The sequence below is a fragment of the Candoia aspera genome, chromosome 1, assembly GCF_035149785.1.
Source record: "Candoia aspera isolate rCanAsp1 chromosome 1, rCanAsp1.hap2, whole genome shotgun sequence".
NCBI classification, from domain to species: domain Eukaryota; kingdom Metazoa; phylum Chordata; class Lepidosauria; order Squamata; family Boidae; genus Candoia; species Candoia aspera.
The window spans coordinates 205,007,535-205,034,706 of NC_086153.1; the positions used below are offsets into that span (position 1 = coordinate 205,007,535).

The 27,172-nt window shown below is 37.4% G+C and overlaps 1 protein-coding gene across 2 annotated transcripts in view; it reads right to left on the minus strand.

Moving 5' to 3' along the window:
• Positions 1 to 27,172, minus strand: part of MBD5 (methyl-CpG binding domain protein 5) — a 171,862-nt gene that overhangs the window by 35,201 nt on the left and 109,489 nt on the right. For both annotated transcript variants that reach the window (XM_063318381.1, XM_063318380.1), the window contains exons 3-6: positions 16,660 to 17,341; positions 7,554 to 7,656; positions 5,565 to 5,745; positions 822 to 2,963 (exon numbers count right to left, since the gene is read on the minus strand). In XM_063318381.1, the coding sequence (XP_063174451.1) occupies positions 822 to 2,963; positions 5,565 to 5,745; positions 7,554 to 7,656; positions 16,660 to 16,772 (2,539 nt within the window). In that variant the 5' untranslated portion in view covers positions 16,773 to 17,341. The remainder of the gene's footprint in view (positions 1 to 821; positions 2,964 to 5,564; positions 5,746 to 7,553; positions 7,657 to 16,659; positions 17,342 to 27,172) is intronic.

Genomic DNA, 27,172 nt, shown 5'->3' on the forward strand with positions numbered 1-27,172 from the left:
AGAAGATCCACAGAAAGATAATACAGATACTTCCAAGGCTATGTAAAACCTAACTTACATAAACTTGACTGTTCATCTAAAAATTTCAAAGTGCATAAAAATTTGCATTATACATGCAGCGTAAAGTAGTGTGCTGCAAGGATGAACATCTATCCTATCCAAAAAACAGCTTATGCATAGCTTTATAAAACAGAATGGTTATGTAAGTCAGAGAATGTTTGTATTTTATGCTTAAGACAAAACCTCAAGAAATCCATAGGAAAAAATTACTGTTTAGGAAGTCACCTGTTCCTCTGATACTAAGTTGTCATTACAATGGCTAGCAACTAAATACCTAATAAACATGCCTTATCTGGAAGCAAAAGAGTAAGAATTAACGTGACTATGCAGAACTGAACAACAACTGAAATTTATTGCTTATATATCTCAGCTACTTTTTAAATCTACATTTATACAAATTGACATGCATTTTGTTAGTCTCTGAATATATTTGGTATATCATCATGCTCCAAACTGTATGGATTTATTTGAAAAAAATGCATACGGATCACAAAAAACAGCAATATTCATAAATGCACACAAACTTTTAGAAGGAAACAGACTCTGTTATAAAGCTCTAATTACACTGATAGAATTCCAATTCTGATTTGTACTTAAATTGTATCCCAGGTCCAAGTTACGTTAATGCTAATGCTTTCTTCTTCAAGGGACAAAGAAATGTTAGTGCTTCCTTATTAAAGAGGCCCAGTGAAATACATTAAAAGACAATGAATACCGTAATCCAAAAAATTTCAGATAAACCTTTTCAAAAGATCACATACCTGATTCAGGACTTGTCTGATTGCAACTGTTCACAATGCTGTTTGGTATCACTTTTGTGGAAGGTGCTTGGATTCGTGGCTGAGCTGGGTTCAGATGTAATGAATTTCCCAAAGTCATTCCAGACTGACTGAGCACCCCACAATTTCCAGTAGACTGCATCTGATTTATTAAGCCTGCAAGATGGTTATTTGGGCCAGGACTAGTGCAATGGCCAAAATTAGTGTTTGAATTCGGGCAGTGCATACTTTCCCCTCTTAAAGGTAAATCCTGTGCCAGTGAATTCTGAAGAGTGCTAGAGGTCATAGTAGTGTCTGTAAAATGTAGTTGGTTAGCAGAGCAAGGCAAAACAGTATTTGAGCTCCCACAACTAGAAGTACTATTGCTGCTCATATGAGAACTTTGACAGCTCATGGACTGAAGTAACTGAGACATAGACGTAATGGGAAATGAACCTTGGTTCTGCTTTCTTATCAAATCAGGTCCAGATTTTGGAACTCCAGAGCTGTCCAACTGAGACTGCCTAAGCAAACTCAACACTGTAGTGGTTGGGGGTTTCCTTTTCCTCAAAGGATCTTTTTGTTGAGACATAAGTTTATCTCGTAGTGCTGCTCGACCACTCTGCCCTTCATTAGTTGGTAGAACCATATTGGCAGTAGGTGGAAACATGGTGTTTAAAGTGCTATGTCCATCACTGCTGCTACTGCTGGCAACTATTCCAGAATTGCTACTGCTATTATTATTGTTACCAGCAAGTTTATTTTGATTTGCTAGCTGTGCTTTGGCTGCTGCTGAGAGTAAACTACTAGCTGGAAAAGAGGCAGCATTGTGCTGATTCAAGATCTGATTTAAAGGCATTCCCAGCAAGCCAGGTTGACTTTTCATGGACCCACTTCCAGTAGATGCAGGTGGAAAAGCTGCATTACCCAAAGGATTTAATACATTACTCATTCCAGCAATCAATGAGTTAGGAATGTCCTTATATTGGTGGAATCCATCTATCTTCATAGAAGGGCTTGATGGCATAGATGGTCTAGGAGATCCTATTGTTGATCTTGGTGATCGAGGGGGAACTTTAATATTAGTACAAGATGACTGTGGTCCTACTGGTATCATGAAATTTCCATGATCTGATGATGTGGAAGAAGAGCGTGATCTTTGGGGTGAAGCCTCAATTCTTCCAATTCCAGATCCCATCATATGAACTGGTGATGTTACTGGTGAGGGTGAGAGAGAAGTTGAAGCAGAGTGCTGAATTCTTTGCATGTGGCTTCCATGGTTTGTGTGACCAGGTTTTACAGTTGGCAAAGGGAGATTACTTGGTAAAGGAACAACAGCTGGAGGCATGCTTACATTCATCACAGGTACCTGAGAGTGGACATTTGAATGGTAAGTACTTGGATTAATTATAACAGGATTTTGATTCATGGGCTTGCTAGGAATGGGGTCAAGAATGCCAAGTGGATCCTTCTCTGATGTTAATGGCTTTTTCTGAAGTGTACATGAAGAAGGTGGTGGTGGTAGTGGTAGTGGCGGCGGGCCTTGAGGTGGTTTGTGGTGAAACACTGCTCGTGACATTTCCATATTAGCTGAAAAATTACACATGGTTTTTTTCATTACCGGACTTTTGGTGGTCAGAGTTGGAGAAAGAGGTATATTAGTTCTTCCAGCCATTGCACAAGATGACTGCACAGGAGAACCATGTAACATTACTGAGGGTGGGGAGAGAGGGGTTCTGTTCATGTGAACAGGACTAGAATTGGGTGCTCCATGAAAATTGGAATTATTCCTTGTGAAAATATCTGGACTTCCAAGTGGATCTGTCCTAGGTGAGATTGAACCATCTCCATATATTTGTGATCCTGATGAAGCTGGACTGGGCATTCCTCCATGACTGCCACGATATGGCGACTTCTGCCCATGTTCATTATTGCCCAATCTCTGTCTAGGATAGACAGAATGAAGTTCTTGTTGGCTTGCAGTCATCTCTTGCACATATAACCTACCCATGGCATTTGAGGCTCCCATCATCAGTTTGAAAGGAGTTTTACATTCTGGCATCACAGAATTAGTAATTCCTTCATGTGATTTATTCCTCACTGATCTTGGAGTTGCTGCTCGTGAAGGTACTATTGGACTTACACCTGATTTAAAATACATAAGAATTACTATTTTACAACTAAATGAAACACATAATAAAATTAAACTACTTTAACCAGGAATTCTGATAGACATCCCTATACTGTATATTTTACTCCCTATGCCAGCCTTTCTCATCTTTAGACCTGTCTAAATGTGTGGTTTTCAATTCTCAAAGTTCTCAGCAATGGCCATCCTGGGATTAAAGCCCATAAATTCTGATGGTGCCCAATTCAGGGAAAGTTACCCTATGCCAGTGCAGCAAACCACAAACTGAAAAAACTGTTGCTTGATCTCCGTAGCACTGCTACGCTATCTACGGTACACAGCTGGAATGTTCAGTGTTGTAGGAACTAAGTAATACTATCGATTAATTAGATGTCTGAGCCTAACCACAGTTAATTGTGCAATTCAGTTAGAAACATCAAATAACTCCCCTCTATCCAATATAAAAAAACAAAATTAAAAATATCACAATACGACCTGTAGGTCTACTTTTATATATGAAACCACTCATATGACTTTTAGTCTAAGCAAAATACTGTTCAGGTGCGAGATAACTACTCAAAATTTGTTCCCTATTGGATTCCACCAGCACCAAAAATTGATTTCCTTCACATACTATGAATATTTAAGATTGTACTCAGTTGTCTATCTAATGACATAACAGTATTCTCTATTCATCTTACAGTTGTTCTTAAGAGATATGCAAGGGGAGGGAAGCAAATATAAAATTGGATGTAGTCCATAACTACTAGAGTGGCACATGTTCTCCATGATGCTCAGTTGGGTCCCTTTTTCAGTTTTGCCTCACTGGAGCTTGTACAATCAAAGTTCTTACAAATAGACCTTTAAGTCCCTAAATGTGTCTCCAGTACCACCCTGCAACTGAAGGCAGGCCTCATGAAAGTGGAGGCTGGAATGTGGATGGCCATACTTTGCTATTGGCTTTGACTATTTCTCTTCCTCCTTGGACTTTCTCCCCTATACATAGAAATGATTTCCAATTCATTTGGAAATGAGTTGTGACTTATCTTGCCCTTGACCTTTTGTTCATCTCTTCTACTTGGCATGGGTTATGATTAGGCCAAAGCTTTCATCAAACAGGGCACAACAGTTTGACTTAGGCCCCCAAACTTCTTTATCCACCCCTATGGCATACTTGTCATAGCTGGAAGTTCCAAAACACAGAAAGGTCTTTACTTTGATGCAGTGATGCTCTCTCCATTCAGCTATGCTTGAGGAATGATACAAGAAGACTCCTTTCTCAGAATGGCAATGGCAATGCCCTTGTGACTCTGGGTTTGTAGAAACAACAGCATTTGTAATGCAGAGGTATTCACACCAACTTCCTACCTTTCCTAGATAAGTATTCAGGGCACATGGGACAATTTTATATTACCTTGCTGCTTTTAGACATTAACCCTGGCACAACACATTGTCCTGCCAGGTTCTGTGCAGCTGCACTCAACATTTGTTGGATAACTTCAAGGTCATACTTAGCACCCAAACTTATAATTTAGTCTCAGTGTGCCTATAGTTTGCCACCACAGAGCATTTTATAGCCTAGCAGCTTATGAACTCTTAGTTTATCATATTTATGCTCAACCTCATATATTTTACATATTTTATATAACTTTTCATGCTCCTATGCCATCTATTATTGACAATATTCCTTCCCTGTGTTTTATGTTGGTATATGACTGTAATAAAGATTGGTTTGATTTATTAGCCCTGTGCATGCTTCAGACACTACAAAGATACTTTGGATGCCAGGGTACAAATGTAGCACCTGCCTGCACCTCTTTAAAACAGTTCCATCTTTTTCTGGGGTTGCACAATGGCAACCTTGACATTTGCTTCCATCCTCCAACATTCCTCTAAATAACTTTTATTAGATGAAAGTTAAGAAGGCTGTACAGTAGATCCACCAAGTGGAAGATCAGCGTCTTTTTTCTTGTATCAGCTCCTCTTCAACTTTCACTGATAGTGACTTTTCTTGGGTGTGAGAAGTTAAAATACTTGCTTTAAGCCACTTGACATCAAATGCCCAGTGCAGGTATCAGCAAAGCGACAGATATTCATAGAACACAGATAGCATAGCTACTTCCCAGGCATAGTAAATGCCAAGAATTGTAGTGTTTTGCTAAGATATGGGACTGTTGCACCGATTTACCAATCTAAACATTTTTACTGATGCGGACCCTGTTTATCTAATTCATGCTCATACTAGCAAAAACGAAAAAATATTTTTATGCACCTTACAAAAAAAGTATTATCTAGAATAGCTATCTATAACTGAAATCCTAGAGAGTGAACCAGAGATCCTCTGCACATAAAGCTGGTAAGCGTAATATTTTGAATTCCACCTTCAAGTGGAAGGAAATTTAAAACAAATGGATTAAAACAAGAGACTCACATGGCTCAAAGGTTTGATTGCCTCCTGGATCTTATAAATACATGGACATACATATATAAAAAGAAGCAATCTGTATTTTGGTATCGATAACTATCTTTACAGATTTTTAATTTTTATCATTACTTATAAAGACATGCATATCAGTACTGAATTTCCTTGTTCCCTATTAATGAGAAACAGAACTCACTTGTTCCACCACTAGGACTAGTTAGAACCAATGAGGGATGCGGCGCTTCCATGCTTTTATGAAGTGTAGCCACAGCAATAATTTTCCGTTTATGGATGCATAGCTTAGTGACATCTTCATCTGCTTTGACATCTTCAGCTGTTCTTTGTGTTACAGCAACTCCAGGATCAAAATTAAATACCTTAAAATAATGTTGGAATCATACTGTTACATAATATTCCTAATTAAGATCACAGATACAACAGCTCCAGAAACTTCCTTTAATATTTTTAAAAACTGGTCCATCAGATAAAATATGCTAAGGGACTTTTTTTTTTAAGAGCTGCCCTTCTAGAGTAAGGGAGGGCACTTGTAGCTGGTATATGGCTCATGAATCCTTTATTCTAGACCTTAGAGACCCGCTTGACCTAGTCCTGGCAAATCTGTGGTATGATGTTCTACTGTTTTAAGGATTATTTCAATATTTTAAAGCCTTAGAATAGTTGAGCACTCCAGATATGGGAACATCAATTCTCAGAATTCCCTTCTCAGTTTGGCTGTTGAGAATTTTGAAAATTTAAGTTCTTACGTCTGGAAGTTATCCAGTTTGGAGAAGATTGGCTTTGTCATGAGTACTGATGGTGAGCAGGAGGGGGCCCCTATCCAGGGGGGAAAACGCATGTGTAGTAGTGAGGAGTTGAGCAGCCATTCAAAGAGACACAGAACAGACCCGCCTTGACTTTTGGGGTTTATCTGTATGGGTTTTCTCACGCTTCTTCAGTTTGTTAGGATTTTCTGTCTAATGTAGCAGTAATAAAACACTAGAGACCTATTCCTTGTCTCAGCGTGGTTCCTGACTGTTAGGACAGGCTTAAAGCATTGCAATAATTCTTCTGCCCTCCAAAAAACCCAACCAACCCAAAAACAAAAACCTGGGTGGGGGGAACAAGGAAAACCTAGAAGGGCTGCCCGCTCTGGCCTATGGAACAGGGAGGAAAAACAAGTGTATTCCCAGTTAGGGAAATGTTGCCCTCTTCTGATCCAGAAGATTATGGCAACTGCAGGGCCACAAAATCTTGCTGATTCACTGTTAAAGTTGTAGCTTGAAAATTATGTCTTAGTACAGGGTTTGGTTCTTCTATTTTGGATCATCAACACATTTCTCCTTTATCTAGTGTTTCTTGCAAACCATATTTCTAAATGTGGAAAAGAGTACAGCTATTTATTTTTTAAGGAACATGGGAATTGCTATACTGTAGGTCCTTGTTACTAAAAAAAAAAAATCTGTCACAAATGTTGCTGCATGGAGTGCATCTATATAGAATTCTAACTGGCCAATCACGCTATGTTATTTTTTTTAAGATATCCCATGCCCTTCCTCCTATTCCTTATCCTCCTGAATAGGTTTTCGTTCAATTTCCAAAGCATTTCAGTCTTTAAATTTTATTTAATTTATCTGCATGTTGTTGTTTATTCGTTTAGTCGCTTCCGACTCTTCGTGACTTCATGGACCAGCCCACGCCAGAGCTTCCTGTCGGTCGTCAACACCCCCAACTCCCCCAGGGACGAATCAATCCCTAAATTTTCTCTCTTTAAGTATATCTATTCAGATTTTAAAAGATATACTCTAATTCATTAGGACAACATAGCTGATAATTCTTCCTTCAAGCTCCATTATGAAACATGGAAATAAATTGCATCTTAAAATCAAGGAGAAAATAAAAGAAGGTAGCTTGGTTAGCATAATACTTATTTCCTTGACACTACATAATACAGGTACCCATTCTTTAGTTTCAAATTGATGTCTTTTAAAGTTGCATTCACTGAATGATTAAACTTTGAAATGTTCTAAACAAGACTTCCTCATGATGACATCTTCAACATCTATCATCCTCAGCCAGGAAGGATAACGTCTTCTTATAATACATAGGGAGATGATAGTACTTAAAGTCCAATACATTTCAAGGTATGTTAGTTTTTCATTTAGCATATTCAAACATCTGATTTTACCTTAGGAAGGATGAGAGGACATTCTAAGCCACACTTGCATGTTCCATCAGTCAACAGGTATGTTTTAACCTGCTCCAAACAGGACAATAAAGACCCACTAGGACTGAAAGAATAACAAATGTAACAAATGTATATCAATTAGTGTTAGAAACACTTTATTCAAACAGCAGATTAGAAAACAATAACAAGCAATATACTTTATCTAGAAGTTAAGATAAATATGATTTCCATTTAGAACAGTATTTTTAACATATTTTTCTCTGACCTTCATTTTGCAACAAGCGTTCAAAGCTTGACATTTCAGTTCTTCTGGATACTGTAGCTACCTTATCTGTTAACTTATAATGAATACAGTATGCATATGTTATACATATTTTTATTTTTATTTATTTTTTTATCCCTTTATTATTTTTATAAATAACTGAAGGCAGCGAACATACCTCATACTCCTTCCTCCTCCTATTTTCCCCACAATAGCAACCCTGTGAGGTGAGCTGGGCTGAGAGAGAGGGACTGGCCCAAGGTCACCCAGCCAGCTTTCATGCCTCAGGCGGGACTAGAACTCTCAGCCTCCTGGTTTCTAGCCCGTTGCCTTATCCACTAGGCCAAACTGGCTCTCTATTTAATAAATAAATAAATAATGTGTGAGCACGCGTGCATATATGTATATATATATATAATATAAATCAGGGGTGGTTGCTAAGCCACTGATGACTATTTTGACAGGTTTTGTGTATTTTTTGTTTTTTTCCAAATCTTATTTTCTATTTCATTGTTTCTTGTCCTTGGATGTAAGTGGCCCAGAGTTGTTTGGGAATTGGGTGGCCTCCAAATCTAATAAAATAAAGAAATTTAATGTACAGAAGTATTGTGGAACTATTGTGCAGTTATTTCAGGACAGAAAAATAGCTGCATATTTCATATTGGGAGAACCTAAAATCTCTCTCTCTCTCTCTCTCTCTCTCACACACACACACACACATGCACGCACGCACACACACACTCACACACACACACACATTATATGACAGTTTCAAGCTCCTATATTACATAATTGTTTTTAATCAACATTACTAACCTATTGCAAGAGCCCTTCAGTATAGCACACACATTTTTCAGAGGTATAGACCTGCTAAAAAATGAAATGAAATTTGGAGAGGAATGTAATCTATAAGAGAAATGATGTTTGGAATGCTTTTGCTTAGATTTTATGTAGCAACAGGTTGCATATAGCTACTGGATAAAGTCAGCATAAAGCGAACAATAAATAGAAAAATGTCAGGAGCATGTTCCATTTGATCTATTTGGCCTCTTCAAACAGTTGCAGTTTTCTTAGGCATATACTGTATGCAGAGTACCTCCAAGCAAGCTGCTGCTTAATTGGAAATGGAACAATAGAGGCTCCCATCTCCTGTTCTTCTGTTGTGCAGAAGTCTCCAAATTCTGTCTGCTTTTTGTACCCAGGCAAATTCTGTGATTGCTGACACCTTGCCCTTCCATCATCTTATGAAATACGAAGGATTTTGTCCCCTATGGCATCCTGGAGCTTCAAGGGCACTGAAGTCTAAAAGTGTATCAGGAAATTCTTTACCTTCCCTTTCCAGCCCTAGTCTCAGAAAACAGTTCATCTGATAATATACAGATGCTCAAAGTACAGCACAAAATGATAGGAATGTTACCTAGCTGGTTCATTTTGGATTGTGAAGACTGGCAATTAAATTTTTAGAACTAAGCTTAAAACACACACTTTTTCTTCTTTGCAAGGAAGTGGGAAGCCAAGCCTGGAGTGCAGTCAATGCTACATTCCAAAACCACTGCTTTCTCAGGAATTTCAATTTCATTTTAGTTAAATTAATTAGAGCATATTCTTGAATTTGTGGTATGAAGATGATGAGAAAGGACAATCATATTTGAAATTTTGTGGTCATGGCACCACAATTTTTGAGTATCCCTGTCTTATATTGTCATTGTGACTTTGCAGGTTTTTATCTTCATTAAAATAATTCAGCTTTTACCAAGATGAGTTGGTAAATCCTGATTATTAACTACTTCGATATTTACCATTTTGAAGAGCTAACATGATGAATTATTATTGGAATGGGATGTTGCCTAATTTAGGGAACACTTCTTGTAATACTCTAACAAAACCCAGTAGTAGAAATTATATAAATATAGTTATTCAAATAAATACAGCTTCCTTGAAAAATACAAAATGAATCTGCTTTTAATTGTTTAAAAATTGGAACTTTTAGGAGTAATTTTCATATATTTTTAAGGATTATTTCATGTTTTTGTGAAACTCCATTCTTCACTCCATTATGCTATTTGGCATCATTCCTCCCTAATGTCCTGTTGAAGAAAATTATGCACTGCTTCATATCTGATACAGCAAACTAATTACAGATCAGTTGTTGCTGTATAAGACGAATGAATCTGAAGAATTACTGAAGCTGATTATTTAGCTGCTATTCTGACCATGCCATCACCATGTGCCCCAAGGAAACTAAGTTTCAGATAGCTTGACACATTGATCAGCCAGCAATTGTCCAAATCTTCTGCTAAAAATGTAATAGATTTTATACTTGTGCAAAGTTCTAGATACACTTGACAGAGAAGTTCTATAAATGATGGACATAGCAAAAATAGAGTCAGGTTTTCAATCTGTGGGTACTAGATTTATTGCTTAGCCTCTACTGCAGATTATGCAGTTGTTGCCATAAAGTTAGATTCTATCTATTAAAACCAAGACATACAGTAACAGTATTGTACGCTACTCAAAAAGGATTCTTTGGAATAAATTCAATGCATATTATTTTATATAACGTAACATACCATAATATAAATATTTATATCTGTATGATTGAACTTATCTCACATGCCAGTAAGATAATTCTCAAGATTTTGCAATCCAAACTTCAGCAACACATGGAATGAAAGCCAACAGATGTACAAGCTGGATTCAAAAGAGGCAGAGGCACCAGATATCACATTGTTAATAAGCGATGGATAATGGAAAAGGCTAGAGAATTCCAAAAATATGTCTGTTTTTGCTTGACTGTGTAGACCATCACAAATCGTGTATAGCCCTTAGTATGGGTATGCCAAGTCACCTCATCTGCCTACTGAAAAACATGATGACCCAGAAACAAACAAACAAAAGGATTATGGAGCAACTACTCAATGGTTCATAATAGGAAAAGGACTGTGTCAAAGTTGTATACTGTCACCTCACTTATTTAACTTATATGCAGAACATATCATGAGAAATGTTGGACTCGAATAGAAATTATAATTAAAGTTGCTGGGAGAAACATCAACTACCTCAGATATGCTGATGATACCACTTTGATGGCAGGAAGTATGGAAGACTTAAGGCATCTCTTGTTGAAGGTGAAAGAACAGAGTGCAAAAGCTGGTCTGCTGTTTGATATTAAAAAAACACCATTCAGATTATGTCAACTGGCAGTGCCAAAATAGGTCAATGCAAATAGGTAGAGAAAAAGTTGAAAAGCTAACAGACTTTATTTTCTTAGCATCAAAAACTCACAGGGATGATGATTGTAGCATGAAATAAAGAGGCTTGGGAGATGACAGATCTAGACAAAATACTGAAGTGCAGAGACAGCACACTGACAAGGAAGGCACATATAATTAAGGCCATCATTTTCCTAGTTGTAACATATGCTTATGAAAGCTGGACCATCTAAAAGACTGAAGGAAGAAAAATAGATGTCTTTGAATTGTGGTGCTGAATAAAATTGTTCAGAATCCCTTGGATTACAAGAAGAATAAATAATTCAGTACTTGATGAAATAAAACCTGATTGTTCACTGGAAGTACTAATAATGAAGCTAAAGCACAAATATTTTGGACACATAACACAAAGGCAAGAACCACTGGAAAAGACTCTGATGCCTCAGAAAAATCAAAAAGAGGCTAGCAGAAGACAAGATGGTTAGATACTCTCATTGATGACACAAGCAGCAGCTTATAAGAACGCAAAGAAATAGTTTCAGACAGACAATCTTGGCAATATGATGTCAATCAGGCCACAAGAGGCAGAATATATATCTCTGCAGGTAGTCCTCATTTAGCGAATGCTTCATTTAGCAACTGTCCGCAGTTACAATGGTGATGAAAAAGTAACTCTGTGACTAATCCTGTGACTAATTTATGACCTTCACAGGTCTGTAAAGCAAAGGAAAGCTGAAGTAAGATCATAAGCACAGCTGCAATTTCACTTAGCGACCACTTCGTTTAACAACTGAGTTGCTGGTCCCAATTGTGGTCGCTAAACAAAGACTACCTATATCTCTGTCCCTAACTATGTGTGCTCAGAAATATAATAAAAAATTGTAATGTTAGATATTTTTGAAAGTGGTAACATTAAAAAAAATAAAGAATAGAAAACTAGGTTAAGGCACCAGCATATAAATTACAAAGTTTAAGTTGTAGGATTACACCATACAATTCAGCTAATTTAATAGCCATAAAATGCAAAATGAAACAATAGCTGAAAATGACATTAGGTAGCATGCAACATGATTCAGGAGATATGATTTATTTTCATGTTACTGTATTAATTTTGATTCATTTTTTTCCAGATTTCTGTAACATAGTATATGACAATATGAAGACACCAACTTCATAACAAATAGAAAAAAAAAATCTTTATTTGGTTATGTTAACAACTAACCTTAAACACATTCTTGCCGCTAACTTTCTCTCCCTTTTCTTTTTAAAACGTGGGTAGGACAGAATGTCATAATTACTGTAAGTCTGGGTGAAATATCTTATTTTCTTCTTTCTTCCATTTCAGGAAATGAGTGGGGATAATGAACCAAATACTTCAATCACAATTTTCAAGATTGTTGGATATTACCCTTGTAATAAAAGAATACGCAAACATGTTGGGCTTGTTGACATATTTGGAATGATGACAGTGTGTTGCAGGCACTCTCAGAAAACTGCTCCAATGTAGGACTCACAAGTTAATAAAGTCTAGTCATAAACACCCCTGGCCAGAAACCCAGCATCTCTTCCATCCTAAAAAGACTTTATCCTTCGGGGTGGGGGATGGGGGGCACAGATTGGCAGATATTCTATAAAGTATTGGTATATATTCTATAAATATATATTGGGTACAGCTACCCACTGTTTTTATTTCTTAAGAATGGCTACATGGCTTATGTGCAGGAGGCTAGTGTTTTCTTTTTTTGTACCATATCAGATTGCCATTTTTCCCTTTTTAAAAAATTGGGTTCTAAGGCTACTTCTGTTGGCACACTGCTTCTCACAGCTATCCGATTATCTTCCTCTTTTAATGAGAATATTGACAGTTTACTCATTATTTCCATTTAATTTGTCTCTCTTTAAAAAATTTTTTTGTCACATCAGCCAATGCCTATTTGCAATCTCTTGTTTAAACTGTAAGGTCTTTTAACTTATAGTTTCAAACTAGGCATTAACTTTGTTTTGACAGTGATAACATTCATATTCATCACAATCAAATATAGTATTAATAAGTATTACAACTAGAGACTTTACTTTTCTCCAATTTCTTATTTTCTCAACTATGTTAGTTTGTGGGTTTATGTAGTAAAAAAACAACCCTACTCAGATCTTTCATGTACATCTTATACTACTTTTTCCTGATATGTGCATTTTTATATGTAATTTTCCTACTCTGCACTTTTAGTAAACAATTTTGCCTTATATAATGCATTTTTGTGCATAACTTGCAATATATATATATATATATATACTTTGTGTATGGGTTTGTTATTGCAAACCACATTATAAAATGACATAGAAATGCTTCAATTGAGATATATTTATATAAGAATTTGGAGGGAACACATGTGCTGTTTATTTCTAATTACAATTCTATCTCTAATTAGTTCTATTTATTTAACACAGTTCTTGAAAAGGTACAAGAAGAAAGACAGAAGCAGCAGCAGCGGCATGAAGAGCCAAAAAGAAGCCTGACTATTAAATTTTACTAATAATAATCAAGAGTATAGTAAATTTTACTATAAGCTGGTTCAACAATCAGATCCTAGTTCTCTTCCATTTTTAATTTAAACTCTAGAACAAGGAGAATAGTACTTTCAGCAAATCAGCATTACCACACATCATTTAGTTGTGTCACTAAATCGTATTTAACAGGCAAAGTAAAACACAATTTTTAAATAGAATGTACTCTGTTTAGTGATATACTATTAATTTCAATACTGTTAACTGATTTAGACATATAATTCTAAATTAATAAACAGTTTACTAAATAGCAAACAAGTGGTAGGCCCATATGTTACTACACATTCCTCAGACAGCATGCTCACTGAGATGTTTCAATTTTACTTTCTTTAATCCACAGTTTTCTGTAGTATTTCAAGCTGGGAAACTGTAAATGTATGATAATCCTCTCACATATACATATACATATATCAGGCACCTATGGTTGAAAGTTCCCACTGTGTGAGAAATGAAAAGTCATAGAATCATACGAGATTGTAGTTATCCTGCTGTCATAGTTTAATGTTTCATGCAGAGTCTGGACTGATTTGGGCCTAGTAATCTTGGCTCAATAAACCACACCTTTATTAGGAATAAAATTTGGGAATAAAGCCAAAGCAATTAAACCCAAATCAACCCACAAAGTTTCTCTGCATGTAATATTTAACTAAAGTTAATACAAGGGTAACTGCAGTGAAACTTGAGTTTCTGCTCAACTCCTCTCCTTTCTGATGTAACTGCAAGATTAGAAGTTATCATTTCCATTTTAGAATACTTTAAATTTAGATTTTAGATTATACTTCAGTGGAAAAATAGGTGGAAACAAACTAGTTTTGTAAAGCACAGACAAGGAATGTGCAAGGCTAAGACTCATTTAGGATAATTCCTCTAAAATAAATTTTGATTGTTATATCTAGATTAGCACTAACTCTTCTTCAGAAGCACCATGAAAAGATGCATAATGAATTAAGACAGAATGCTAAATAAAAAAGTCTTGCAATAAAAATAATGAAATTAATGTTCATACTGAATAAATAAATCAAAAGTATAAAAAAGTCTACTTGAATATTTTGGTTCAGCTTAGCATTCAGTATTTTAATGGATTCTACAAGGTTATTTTATTAGGTCATTTTTCATACAACCTAATAAAGACTTCTGATAAAGTCCTTATGTTAAAATCTGCTGGGTTTATTGTATGTTGTAATAAACTTCAACTTATGAATACCAATATTCCTCTTTTTGGCTTTTTAAAAAGAATCTTATAAATAGCATGTCTGTTTATGAACAAGAAAAGAAAATTATATTTGGTTTCCATAATGATTAAGATGGATCCAAGTCTGATTTTGGAAACATAAACCCATTATTTATAGGGTTTTGTTTTTACTGAAACTTCTTTTATTTAAAATTTTAAATACTTTCCCCTTCCTGAAACATATAGCTCACTATCCTGATAACATTCTCTAGGTTTGCATAGGCATGGTTGTAAATCTCAGTTTTCTAGACTTTTAACAAGGTATTTAGAAATTGGCTTATTCAGCAGATGGTTCATAGATAGGACTCAGCAAGATTAATCTCTTCACTGCAGAGAAGAATAAAGCCATATAAACACAGAAGACTGACCATGGTGGTATGCAGAAATCAAAACATGAACACAGGTCTACATTCCTGAGTTTAAATCCCAGGCCTTTTCTTCCTGCATTTCTCAGCCAACAGTTTTGGGAACTTGTGGGCCACTTAGCTTGTTGCATCAAGATATAGCAACCATGTGGAAGTGAGGAGGTTTCCACAGGCCAGCTGAATGAGGTCTAAACTCAGGGCTCAATCTCTTCTCCTTTTGTGCATGTGCAAGAATAAACCTCTCTGCCCAGGTACCACATGGAGAAAGATAGTCCCTTCCCTCATGGACACAAGGAAGGAAGCAATTGCTCCTGATCACTCTGCATGTAAAGAAACTGGCCAAATTAGAACAAGAAAGAAACTTGAATTCTACTCTCAATGTTTTTTTCAATTTATTTTCAATATTATGAATTTTGAGTATAACATCTTTATATAATGTTTGTGGAAGGCATACACTGTTCCAACTGTGTGCTGGATCAGGACAAATGGCCATGTTAAATTTATCACTCTACAGATGTGTTGAATGTTTTTCTTTGGACATACAGTTCATGACATTCCAGAATGTAAAACGTATCCATTTACAGATGCAACAGACTATCCAATTTGAAGGATGGGAACTTTTTTTTGCATAGAGCCAAAACTAAGCAGAATTATATGATACTTTAAATGTGAGTGTTAAAATGTTTCTTAACTTAATGGATAGGAAAACTGTTACAGTGAGGACATTCACGGTCCACACATTGATGTATATGACTTGTTAGCCACTTTTATTTGTTATGTCAGTTTTTCACAGTGTTGTATTCAAAGTGATTCACAACATATCATTTGGCTTGTATATAAATACGTGCCCTATTTGTTTCTTAAGCACATTCATGGCAGACAATAATAGTTGTAAAAATTCAGACATTTAAACCTATGAGAAAATATGTACATGACTTTTAAATGATACATTAACATTTTTTTAAAACAGGGAGCTTTGTTTTTCATGTCACTGAATGAATCAAATTTATTCCCCACAAGGTCAGCCTCAGTTAGTTATAAAATAGTTAATAATTAGATGTGGAGCTTTTTGAATGCCTCTCTTATAACCTCTTTCTGCATTTAATATTTTTACAAGAAAGTATCAGTGTTGTTTCTTTGAACTTTTATATTCCACAAAGTTATTACATATGTTCCATCAGCAACTTGTGGGTTTAATCTGTATTTATAAGTTGTAGAAACTATTTTTGTACAGGTTTGTCTGCATTAAAAAAAACTGAATTAGTTCTTCATAATACATAGGCTTCTTTAAAAAGTGAGCTAAACAGGCTGTGGACAGAATTAATTTTAGACCTTTTGTTTTATCATTTCTTTTCCAGGATAGTAGAGATTATTGTTTAAGAGTGTAAGAGTCTATTATTTTCCTGCCAATTCAGCAACTCTAATTCCACAAAACTCTGGTGAAGGCATTTTCAGCCAATAACTGTATACTTACCTAATATACAGGACTCCATTTTGATCCACCCTCCGTTGCCAACCAACTGGGACTTGTACTGCTGGCAGCCCTCCATCCTTGTCCCCACTGTCACATTCCTTGCTTCCATTCATTTTTCTGATTAAGCTTATGATTCTTCAAAGATATCAACAGGAAGATGATATCCTTATTCTAGAAATCATCATGGCCTTCAGGAGGTGGCCATACAGCACAGTAATTCCCACGATGTACAAAATGCATTGGAAGGCTCTGTCTCAGTCCATAATGTCGACCATTTTTGTCGCTGTTGTTGACAAGTCAATTGCCCATTCTGAACAAAGGCAGTTATGAAATGTGTTATTCCTTATGTAGTCATAAGGATATCCTAAATAGGTAAAAACAAGTATTTCCAACTTGGGAAAATCATAATCCATCAATTTTCTGTCACTGGCAACAAAGGGACCCAAATGTTTATTCCTAGTTCCATAGCATAACTTCAAGCTTGCTGACTGTCTAAGCTAATTTGTATTTTGAGAAATTGACTCCCATTTTACAGATGTATGGCAACTAATACCTCCAGGTATTTAATCCTTTTTATATGCCACATTCTTTTTGTTTTCTCATGCTCTTCCATTCATTGTCCAAGGTAATCCTGGACACTTCTTCTGATTCTCTCATGATGATACAACTTCAAGATGAAAGCCTGAGGAGAGAACATAAACAGCTGAATATAATTATCATAAAAAAGGAAGTTATGTATGTGCCTTTTAAATTTGTTCTGTTTGGGGTAATAAATAGCTCATTAAATCACAGTTCTTTTCCTCTCAGTCTATTTGCACAATACAACATAGTCTGATGAGCTATCATTTCCCCTTCTACTGTGGGAGTTTGAGGTGGTTTTCCCAGTCACACAAATCTGATGTAGCTGTCATTTTGGGTTTACACTAATTGGACTTTGTATCCCACCACAAACTTTAGTTAGAAAGTTTGGTTTCTGCAAACCAAAACATTGGAAGTTTCAAATTCAGAGGACATGATAGGTCCAAAAATACAGTCCAAATCTACAAGCTGCTTTGCCACAGTCCCTTCCTATCCCAGAGCTGGCATGCATCCCTAAATTTTGCTGCCCCCACAGTGCACCTCTACTGCACTCTCTGTTACACTGCTGCCATATACACTAGTTTTAATGCAGGACATACCAACAAGTGTAATTGGTGGTTGCCACAGCTGAAATTCTAACCTTGCCTAACATCATCCACTACATGGAGACTCCTCCAAGTGGCACACTCAGCACTCTTGTTATTTGTATACTATATTTTGTTACTTTCCTGTTGTAGTGTTAACCAATTTTCTTTTATTCCTTACAACTGCTGGTAAACTGTTTGATCTTTCAATCACTAAGAGGCAGCAAAGAGTTAGAAATGTCTGCATCTCTTGACTGCAATCTAGGGGTCATCCAGATGTGTACAGGCATACGCAGGCCACAGAAGTAGAAGAGCTAAGGTTTTCAAATTGCATTTTCTGTGTTGGTTAATGAACACAGTAAAGATTGTCTGATCTGAATTACAATTTCAATTATATGGCTTAAAGGAGGGATGGGTTTAGTGCTCTCTAAGTTGACCACTAAACTATTTGATCCTGTGCAGCAGCATGGAGTTAAGAGGTTTTCAAAAATTTATTGACTGCTTGCCAGGTCAACCATTTCAAGAGACAAACAAACAAACAGCATACACTGCAACCCAAAGAACAGAGTTTTTCAATCTAGTGTTCATGAACTTGTGAACAATGTGGTCAATGTCAGGGGCACCTGCTCTGCACATTGACAGATGACTACTTAATCAACCCATTTACAAAGGAAAGAATAAAAAAAAAAAGATGTACAAGTGCTGGGGACCCAATTCCTATCACAGCCAGTAGTGAATGAGGTCTGGATGAAGAAGTCAGAGACCGGACTGATGAGGTGGCCCTACAGGAAACAATGGAGTCACAAGATTGGGAGTATGGAGCATATCATCTCTCTGGTGTGCATATATGCATCCTACATTACCAGCATGCTGTTCTGGAGGTGGGATGGGAAAATACTACTTCCAGAGTGCAGTATCCTAAGCTATCCTTGGACTGCCTTAGCTGTGGGAGGACACTGACATACAGGCAAAGGCATATTAACATGCTTGGGAAATGGTTAGTGGGCTATCCTTGTGCCAGGGCAAGGAAGCTGTGTAGTCTCACCCATAGTTAAAACACTGTGCACAGTGGAGGTAGAGGTCCAAAATGGCAGCATATCCATGTTAACCGAGTCATTAGGCAAGATGCCCTGTGCATGTATAGCTTATGACTGGGTGCTCACAGTATGGTAACCCAGTATTTGTTGAAAAGGTTGGGTTCCCAGTGATCACTTCAACATAAACTATTTATAAACCACAATGGCTGAGTTCATGCTATATGCTTAGTCAAGACCAAACAAGGCCACTTTCCCATTATTTGCATATTCCTTTTCTTAATTGTCTCTGGGCTTTGTACATAACTAGACTTCGTCAGTTCTCAGGTTTTTAAAATTTATGCCTCCAGTAAGGAAGAAAAAAAAAGTCCAGCAAGGCTTCTAGATACCAGCATAATGAGGATCAGAGTTGGCATTAACTGCTATTCACTGGGGAACAACTCTGTACTTAGGCCCAAAGCTGCTACCTGCTCTGGCACTGAATGGCAGAGCACATAACAGCAACCAATTCTGTGGTTGGAGTCACACCATGGCTTGTTTTAATAATGGTTTGTTGATCAAGCCATTGTCCTAGTTCAGAAAATACAATGAATTGTTTATTTCTTAATTTTTTATACTGCCCAACTCCTAGCGACTCTGGACAGATTACAAATAAAAATACACAGAGTAATAAAATGACACAATGATAAAAACAAGGAACAGAAGATGGCAAAACCTGGGCAACAGCAGAAGCAAACACACACTGCCAGAAAGGGCAAATACCAAACACAATGATTCTGTTTGCCCAATACATACATTCAGCAAAGCCTGTTATTAGTTGGTGTGATATATATGTGAGTCCTGCAATGTCATTTCAGGAGCTTCTAGGCCACACTTGATTTAATAGTTTCCCTTGACTCAAGTTTGGTTCTGGGTTATGACAGAGACACAGCTGTGGTACTGTCTCGGCACTATTATAGCAGCACTTTCTTCAAAGTGTGTTTTTTAAAAAAGTCCCCAGCCTAGTTCATAGCCTTGGGAATTCTTGATGGTCTCTCCTCCAAATTCTAACCAGGGCTGACCCTGCAAAACTTTCAAGATCAACCAATCTTACCTAGGTGCTGCCACCTGCAGATTACTATTTTAATGGTATAATTGGAAATAAAGTTCAACTGTATTCTTATCATCTGTGACTGAAATGTAATAAAGAACAAATATGCATAATTGTCTATTAATATTAAAAAAACAAGCTACCATCCTAAACAGACACAAAGCACTTTTTTCAGCTAAAAATAGTTGTCAAACCAAGTCAATTTTTGTGTGTAAAGTAACCCTGAGAATTGGTCAGAATTGGACTGTGGACAGTGTCAGGCTTTTAACAGTGAAAAAAATAACAGCATGAATGTAGTTTTCAACATTAGCTACTTAGCAACATAATTTTTTGTCCTTCTTTCAGAAATGAGAGTTCACAATACATGATGATGATGATGATGATGATGATGATGATAATTTATAATGGCTGCCCACTCCAGAAGACTCTGGGTAGCATACAGTAACCAAATGTACAATTAAAAACATGGCAACCTGGACTAAAAACAATATCAAGAAAAACATGACAGGGGCTCCACAGGAACAGATCCAGGTCTTAAGGGCCTTGCAAAACTCCAAGAGTGTGGATGCAATATGTATCTCTGGGGGGATGCTATTCCAGAGGGCAGGGGTAGTGACACAGAAGGCATACTTCCTTGGTTCCATAAAATGACAATGTTTAATTGAGGGGACCCCAAATGCACCCACTCTGCCTGAACATGCCAGGAGGGCAGAAACAATTGGAGATGCAATCCCACAGATAACCAGGCCCCATGCCATAGAGGTCTTTATATCTATCAACACCTTGAATTGCACCTGGAAGCCACCTCACAGCCAATGCAACTCATGAAGCAGCAATGACACAGGGGCATAACGAGAAGTGCCTAATACTGCTTGCACGGCTGTGCTTTGAACCAGCTGTACCTTCCAGATGAGCTTCAAGGGCAGCCTCAGACAGAGTGCATTGCAATAGTCCAGTTGTGAGGTGACCTCAGTACTGTCTGAAGGGCCTCCCAGTCAAGGAAAGTGTGCAACTGGCACGCAGGATGAACTTGTGAAAAGGCCCTCCTGGCTAGAGCTGCCACCTGGTTTTTGAACAGTAGCAGCAAGTCCAGGAGGACACCTAAGTTGCACCACAGTCTCAAATGGGGAAGTGGAACCCATCCAAGACCAATTATAGAAATGACCCTGACCTAGGAGAGCCCACAGCCACAGCCATACAGTCTTGTCAGGATTTAACCAAAGTCTGTTCTTCCCCATCCCAACATGAACAGCCTCCAGACAATGGGTCAGTACATTGACAGCTTTACCTGCACAGCCCAGGGCTGAGATGTGTATCTGGGTATCATCAGCATACTAATAATACTGGATCCTAAACTGACAGATGACCTCAAGCCTCACAACTGAGGGACTGTAGGTACGAATCTCCCCTCCTGTCAACATTAACCAGAAGTGACCACTGAAGAAAGAAGCAAACCAGTGCAACACAGTGCCTCCCATTCCCAACCCCTGCAGCTGGTCCAGGATACTGTGATTGACAGTGTTGAAAGCTGCTGACAGATCAAGGAGCACAACGATGGATACATCATTCCCATTCCAACTCCACCAAAAGTCATCAATCGGCATGACCAATGGTGTCTCTGTACTTTGTCCTAGTCTGACAACAGACTGAAATGGGTCCAGATGAACTGTTTCCTCCAAGATCCTCTGTAGCTGCCATCTGGCCACCTTCTCCAAACCTTTCCCACAAAGGGAAGATTGGAAACTGGACAACAGTTGTCCAGAATGGAGGGGTCCAATAATGGCCTCTTGAGGAGACATACTATCAACTCCTTCAAGGCCAGAGCGACCACCTCCTCCCTCAAAAGAGGATGATCCCATCACATGGACCCATCCCTTGGTCACCTCCCAAGCTGCCCTGACAACCTAGGAGGGGTCAGGAGCTAACAAACAGGAGGCCAGGCTGACAGATTGGAAGACTCTGCCACTTCCTCATGCTTTACAGAATCAATGGTATCTTTCTATTCAAGAACAAAAATGATACACTTTTTGTATTAGGAAACAAATTTTTATTTGAAGCATAACTTTAATGGAATTACTATAATGCAGCATAATTAGATAGAGTCCATTTTTGCAATGCATATCCACAGAAATTAAGGCTTTCTATTGGATTCTTATGTATTCAATTGTCCCTGCATACATGCTGGAAGTAATCTTTGCTTCCTTACTGTAATGTTTAGTAACAATAAGTTTATTTTTAAAAAATAGAAGAGCAAATGGAATTTTCTATCCATTGTTAACTCTACTCTTCTGACAGTAGTTATCATCTCTCAGCATTGTGCCATTTTGTTGCCAAAAACTAATAACTTGCTAGTTGTTTCTGAAATAATATTTGTGAAAACACGAGCATAATAACAGGCAAATATAAAATGGACTTTCTATAACATACACTTTTCTTAAAGAATGATTTTCTTTGAAGGATTTTTTTTGGTGATTTCTTTTTTAAAGAACACATTCTTTGTTGAAGGCATTCAATAACAATACACAGCAGTTTTATGATTGGTACAATGTTATTACTACTACTACGACTATCATTGTTGTTATTATCTGGAAAAGATTTATAGAAGTAAACCACTGTTCATGAAAACTCACTTCACAGTTCATAAATAAAATTTAATGTTTATTTAGAGTTGCAAAAACAATTTTATTTGTGAGTGCACACACATCCATGCTGGCATGAACAGAAACACAATGTGAGAGTATATCACATGGTAAGAGAAGGCCTAGTACAGACTTCTGCAATAATAAGAGCAAGAATTCAGTCAGCTGGTATCTAAAAAAGAAAACAAAATATGAATTTAAGTAATAAAATATTTTGAATAGTTACTGGGCTAAATCTTTTTCTTACTGATTTAAATTAGTTAAAACTAACTCAGCAAAAAATCAGAGGTGGAAGAAATGAAAATCTCCAAAATAAATGATTTCAGTAATATTTTGTACTAAATATATAGCTTCATTTACAATTCAAAAAGAAAAAAAAACAAGGAAACCAAACTAACAGGCATATAATAGCTGCTTTTTTGCATGAATGTGTGTATGCAGATAAATAGAAGCACAAATACAGAATGTATCTTTAATAAATTAAATTGTCATCAAAGGTTATAATCACATGAAAATTAATTATAAATACAACTGCAATTCTAAATACATTGATTGTCAGAGACCAAAAAAGGAGAAAGCAAGTAGAATAAAAGGAGAAACACACCCACATTCAAACAGCAATACAATGATAAACAGTTAAGGCAATAGCTGGAATTAGAAAAAATTCAGCCCCCTAAGCAGCAGCCTGCCATACCAAACTGGAACACATTTAAGTTCAATTTCTTCCAATGGCAACTGTGACAAAACAGAAGAGAGCAACCTTCTTAAGTGGTTTCAGTGGAGATGCTAGTAAAAACTGTATAGTCCTGCTTGCCTTGAAGGAGGCTATGGTATACCTCCTCCTCAAGAAGCCGTCACTTGATTTGGCAATATAAGACAACTATCATCCAGTCTCCAACCTTCCCATTATAGGGAGGTTGGTTGAGAAGGTGATGGTCTGCAACTATGAAAAGCCCTTGAAGAAACAGATTATCTAGATCCCTTTCTGTCAAGTTTCAGGCCTGGAAATCATACCAAGTCCATACTGATAGCTCTTGTGGATAACCTTTGGTGATCCAGACTAGGTCAGTAGAACTGTGAATTTTCTGGTCTTGCTGAATCCCTCAGTGGCTTTTGATACCATTGATTGAGGTAACCTTCTGGTCTGCCTCCAAAAATTGGGAGTGGAGGACATTGTTTTGCAGTGTTTCTCTTCTTTCTTGAGGGGGTAGTTACAGTCACTGATAGAGGCAGGGGGAGGCATCCTAAAGGTCTAAAAGTACTGTGAGGTACTTCAGGGATTGATATGCTATATGAAGCCTCTGGGGGAGATGATCTGCCTTGTAACCTGGCAGGACGAGTGCCCTTGGACTTGCAGATCCTGTCTGAAGAGCTGGCAGCAGTTACATCGGGGTTATCAGTTACATTCTCTTGTAGGTGGGGAGGTTCTGCTTACAGTGACTCATTCATTATATCCTCATAATAATCCTAATTTGGATTACTGGAAAGAGGTCCGCATGGGGCTGTCCTTGAAGATCCCTCAGCAGCTTCCACTAATCCAGAATGTAGCAACAGTTTTCCCATTAACACTCCTACTTTGAGAACCGTATTGGCTACAGTTTCCTTCTGGGTACACAATTCAACATACTGATTGTCACCTTTAAGCTCTTCATGGCTTAAGGCATGGATGCCCTAGGACCTCCTTTTCCCAGTGGCTTCTGTCTGTCCAGTAAGTTCTGCGATGGTGGGATCCCTCAAGGCCCCCTTCCCTTATAGGACATAAACTACAGGGACCATGATGACCTTTCCTGTTGTGACCTCCTTTCCTTGGAACACTCCTCCCCCTGGTCAAATTAACATCCTGATTTTCCAGAAAGCCTTAACAGTGTGGCTATTCCAGAGGCCTTGGGAGCAGATCTGTTATGTGTGGTGAGCTCCTCCTTTTATGGGCATATTTATTGTGTTGGTCCCTTGGCACTGGGGTTGTTCTAAGTGTAATGCAAATGTTGTTCATTTACTTTAACCTTCATACTGTAAAGAGAGGGAGGTAAGCTGCTTAGAGTTTCCCTGGATCTGAACTGAGCACTGAAAATAAGTATTGACCTGAAGTTTCAACTCACTGGATTCAAAGAAATTCGCTTGCACCTAAATTTTGGAGTTATTTTGTTTAGCACAAAATAGAATACACAAAGGCACACATACCTTTATCTTAAAGGAAAATCCATGTATTATCAAGAGACACAAGAGACATTTTTCTAGACAGGATTAGGGTGGAAGCAAGTTATTTCCACATCGATGCAACAGTGTGTGACATAAACACACATACAAAATGTCTTGAATTCAAAATGCTACAATATGTCTATTAGTGTCTTCCTCATAAGGTAGAAAACAAAGTCCAATGAATTCTAATTAAATTCATTTTGATCATGATAGCTTTTGTCCATATTGCTTTCTTTAGAGGTCATTAACCAGTAATATGGATTCTCTCCTCCACACAATATTTCCCTAATACAAAAACAGAACACAAAAGAATTTTTTATCTACATGCTTATCAAAACAACAGACAACTGAATATATAGCCCTGGTACCTGATCCGCTATTGTAACACCATTTTTTTTTATTATCCTCATCTGCATTTCTGTTTTGAAATATACCATATAAAAATCAACTTAAAAGAGCTGCTGTCATGTAGGAAGAATGGAAAGAATTAAAGAGTATACAATTGAATTGTCTTCCTTTGCACAAGGAGCAATAGTAATCCAGATATAGAGGAAGTCATTTAGACTGAGCTTCTCTAGAAGAAAATATAAAAAAAATGAGAAATCAAATTAAACCTGTAGATTATGCTTTCATGGTAAAGTACTAAGTAATGTGACCACATTATTTTTAGTATATAGAATGGTTTCCTAAAGTGCTTCATTTAAATTTGTTTACTGGAACATTCAGGAAATAATCAGCAATGAAAACTCTACCATGAAAGAGTACTATTACTACAATTGATAATGAATTAACCAATAAATGAATGAACAAATAAATAAATAAATATTGAAATCTTTGATAAAACTGTGACTTATTGTGGTGCTTAAAAGCTTGTGAACCCCTTTGAATTTTCAATATTTCTGCATAAAAGTGATCTAAAATGTGATCTGTTCTCAGACTTGTGTGGAGAACAGATCATGTCCTAGGCCTTATTTATGCAGGAATACTGAAAATTCAAAGGGGTTCACAAACTTTTAAGCACCACTGTATTACAGAGAAGTTCATGCTTTCCTCAATTATTGTGAAATAGCCTGACAAAGAAAATACACAGGGGAATGTGAAAACTGGGAACGCCTTACACTTGTTTCATGTCACTTCTAAAGCAATAGAAGTTTGATCACTTACTCTCCCCCCCACCCCATTTCCATTTCCATTTCCATTTCCTTTCTCTTACCTAGCAACAGCACGTACAATGATCCTACAGAACTACTATATATTCTATGCATCTTGGGAAGTACATTGTGATCCACAGGAAGTTTTTGTAGTAATACAATTGCTAGTTTTTAGAAAGCCACAAAGCCATTTTGTTTTTGAAGAAAGAAGATCATAGTTTTAGCCTTATTGTTAATCTAGTAAGTGTGGCCACAATGGGAAGTCATTCCCAGAGACTTTCCTATGAGTGTCTCTTCATTCTGATATTAAGAGAACCCCTTTGACTGGGGAAGGGGGGTATTTGTAGCTCCTGGCTATGGAACAGTTTTCACTAGAAAATCTACTTAGCCCAGCCCACCTTCAATATTTTTTTTTCCATTGAAAAATTGAGATTTTTTTAAAAAAATAACTTTATAAGACTACCTGACTTCATTGAGACTCTACACAGTGTACAGTATTAAAACAATCCAAAACTACAAGCAAAAGAATAACATATATCCGGACATGCCCCCCCCCCGCAACTTCTAAAAAGAGCCATATAAAACATGAGAGACCCGTACCCACGCTAGTCCAAGGCCAGGGGGAACAGCCAAATGTTAAGAGCTCCTTTGAGTAGATCAGGGTGGGGTCCAGATGAATCTCTGAATGTTGTTCCAGAGGGGACATGCTGCAACACAGAAGGCCTGATTTCTAGGTCCCATCAAGTAACACTCTTTAAGGGAAAGGACAGGAAGCATGCCAATTCTGCCTGACTGTACAGGATGGGCAGAAACTGCAGAAGACAGATGGTCCCTCAAATAACAGACCCCATGCCATGGAGGACTTTATAGGTAATAATTGGAACCATGAGTTGCACCCAGAAGCCTACTGTAACGATTGCCTAAACCCAAATACTCAGTCTCACAAGCTCGGGCTTAAAGATAACTGATTTATTAAAGGAATAGTATGCAAATACAGAGAAAGCTGAGAATGAGCAAAAGCGCGCCAAATACAAACTTAAAAGCCTTGCTTGTGGGCAGGTCCCGCCCCGTCACCCGTCAGGACGCTCCCCCTCCCAGGTGCTGAATGCCGTTAGACGCGCCTGGGAAAGTAACCTTGAACAGGAGCGCAAACCCAAACAAGCATTCCAAGCCCTCAAAACAAGGGAGGGCAACAGAATGGAAAAACCCCGGGTGAAGGGATACGGAACAGAGAATG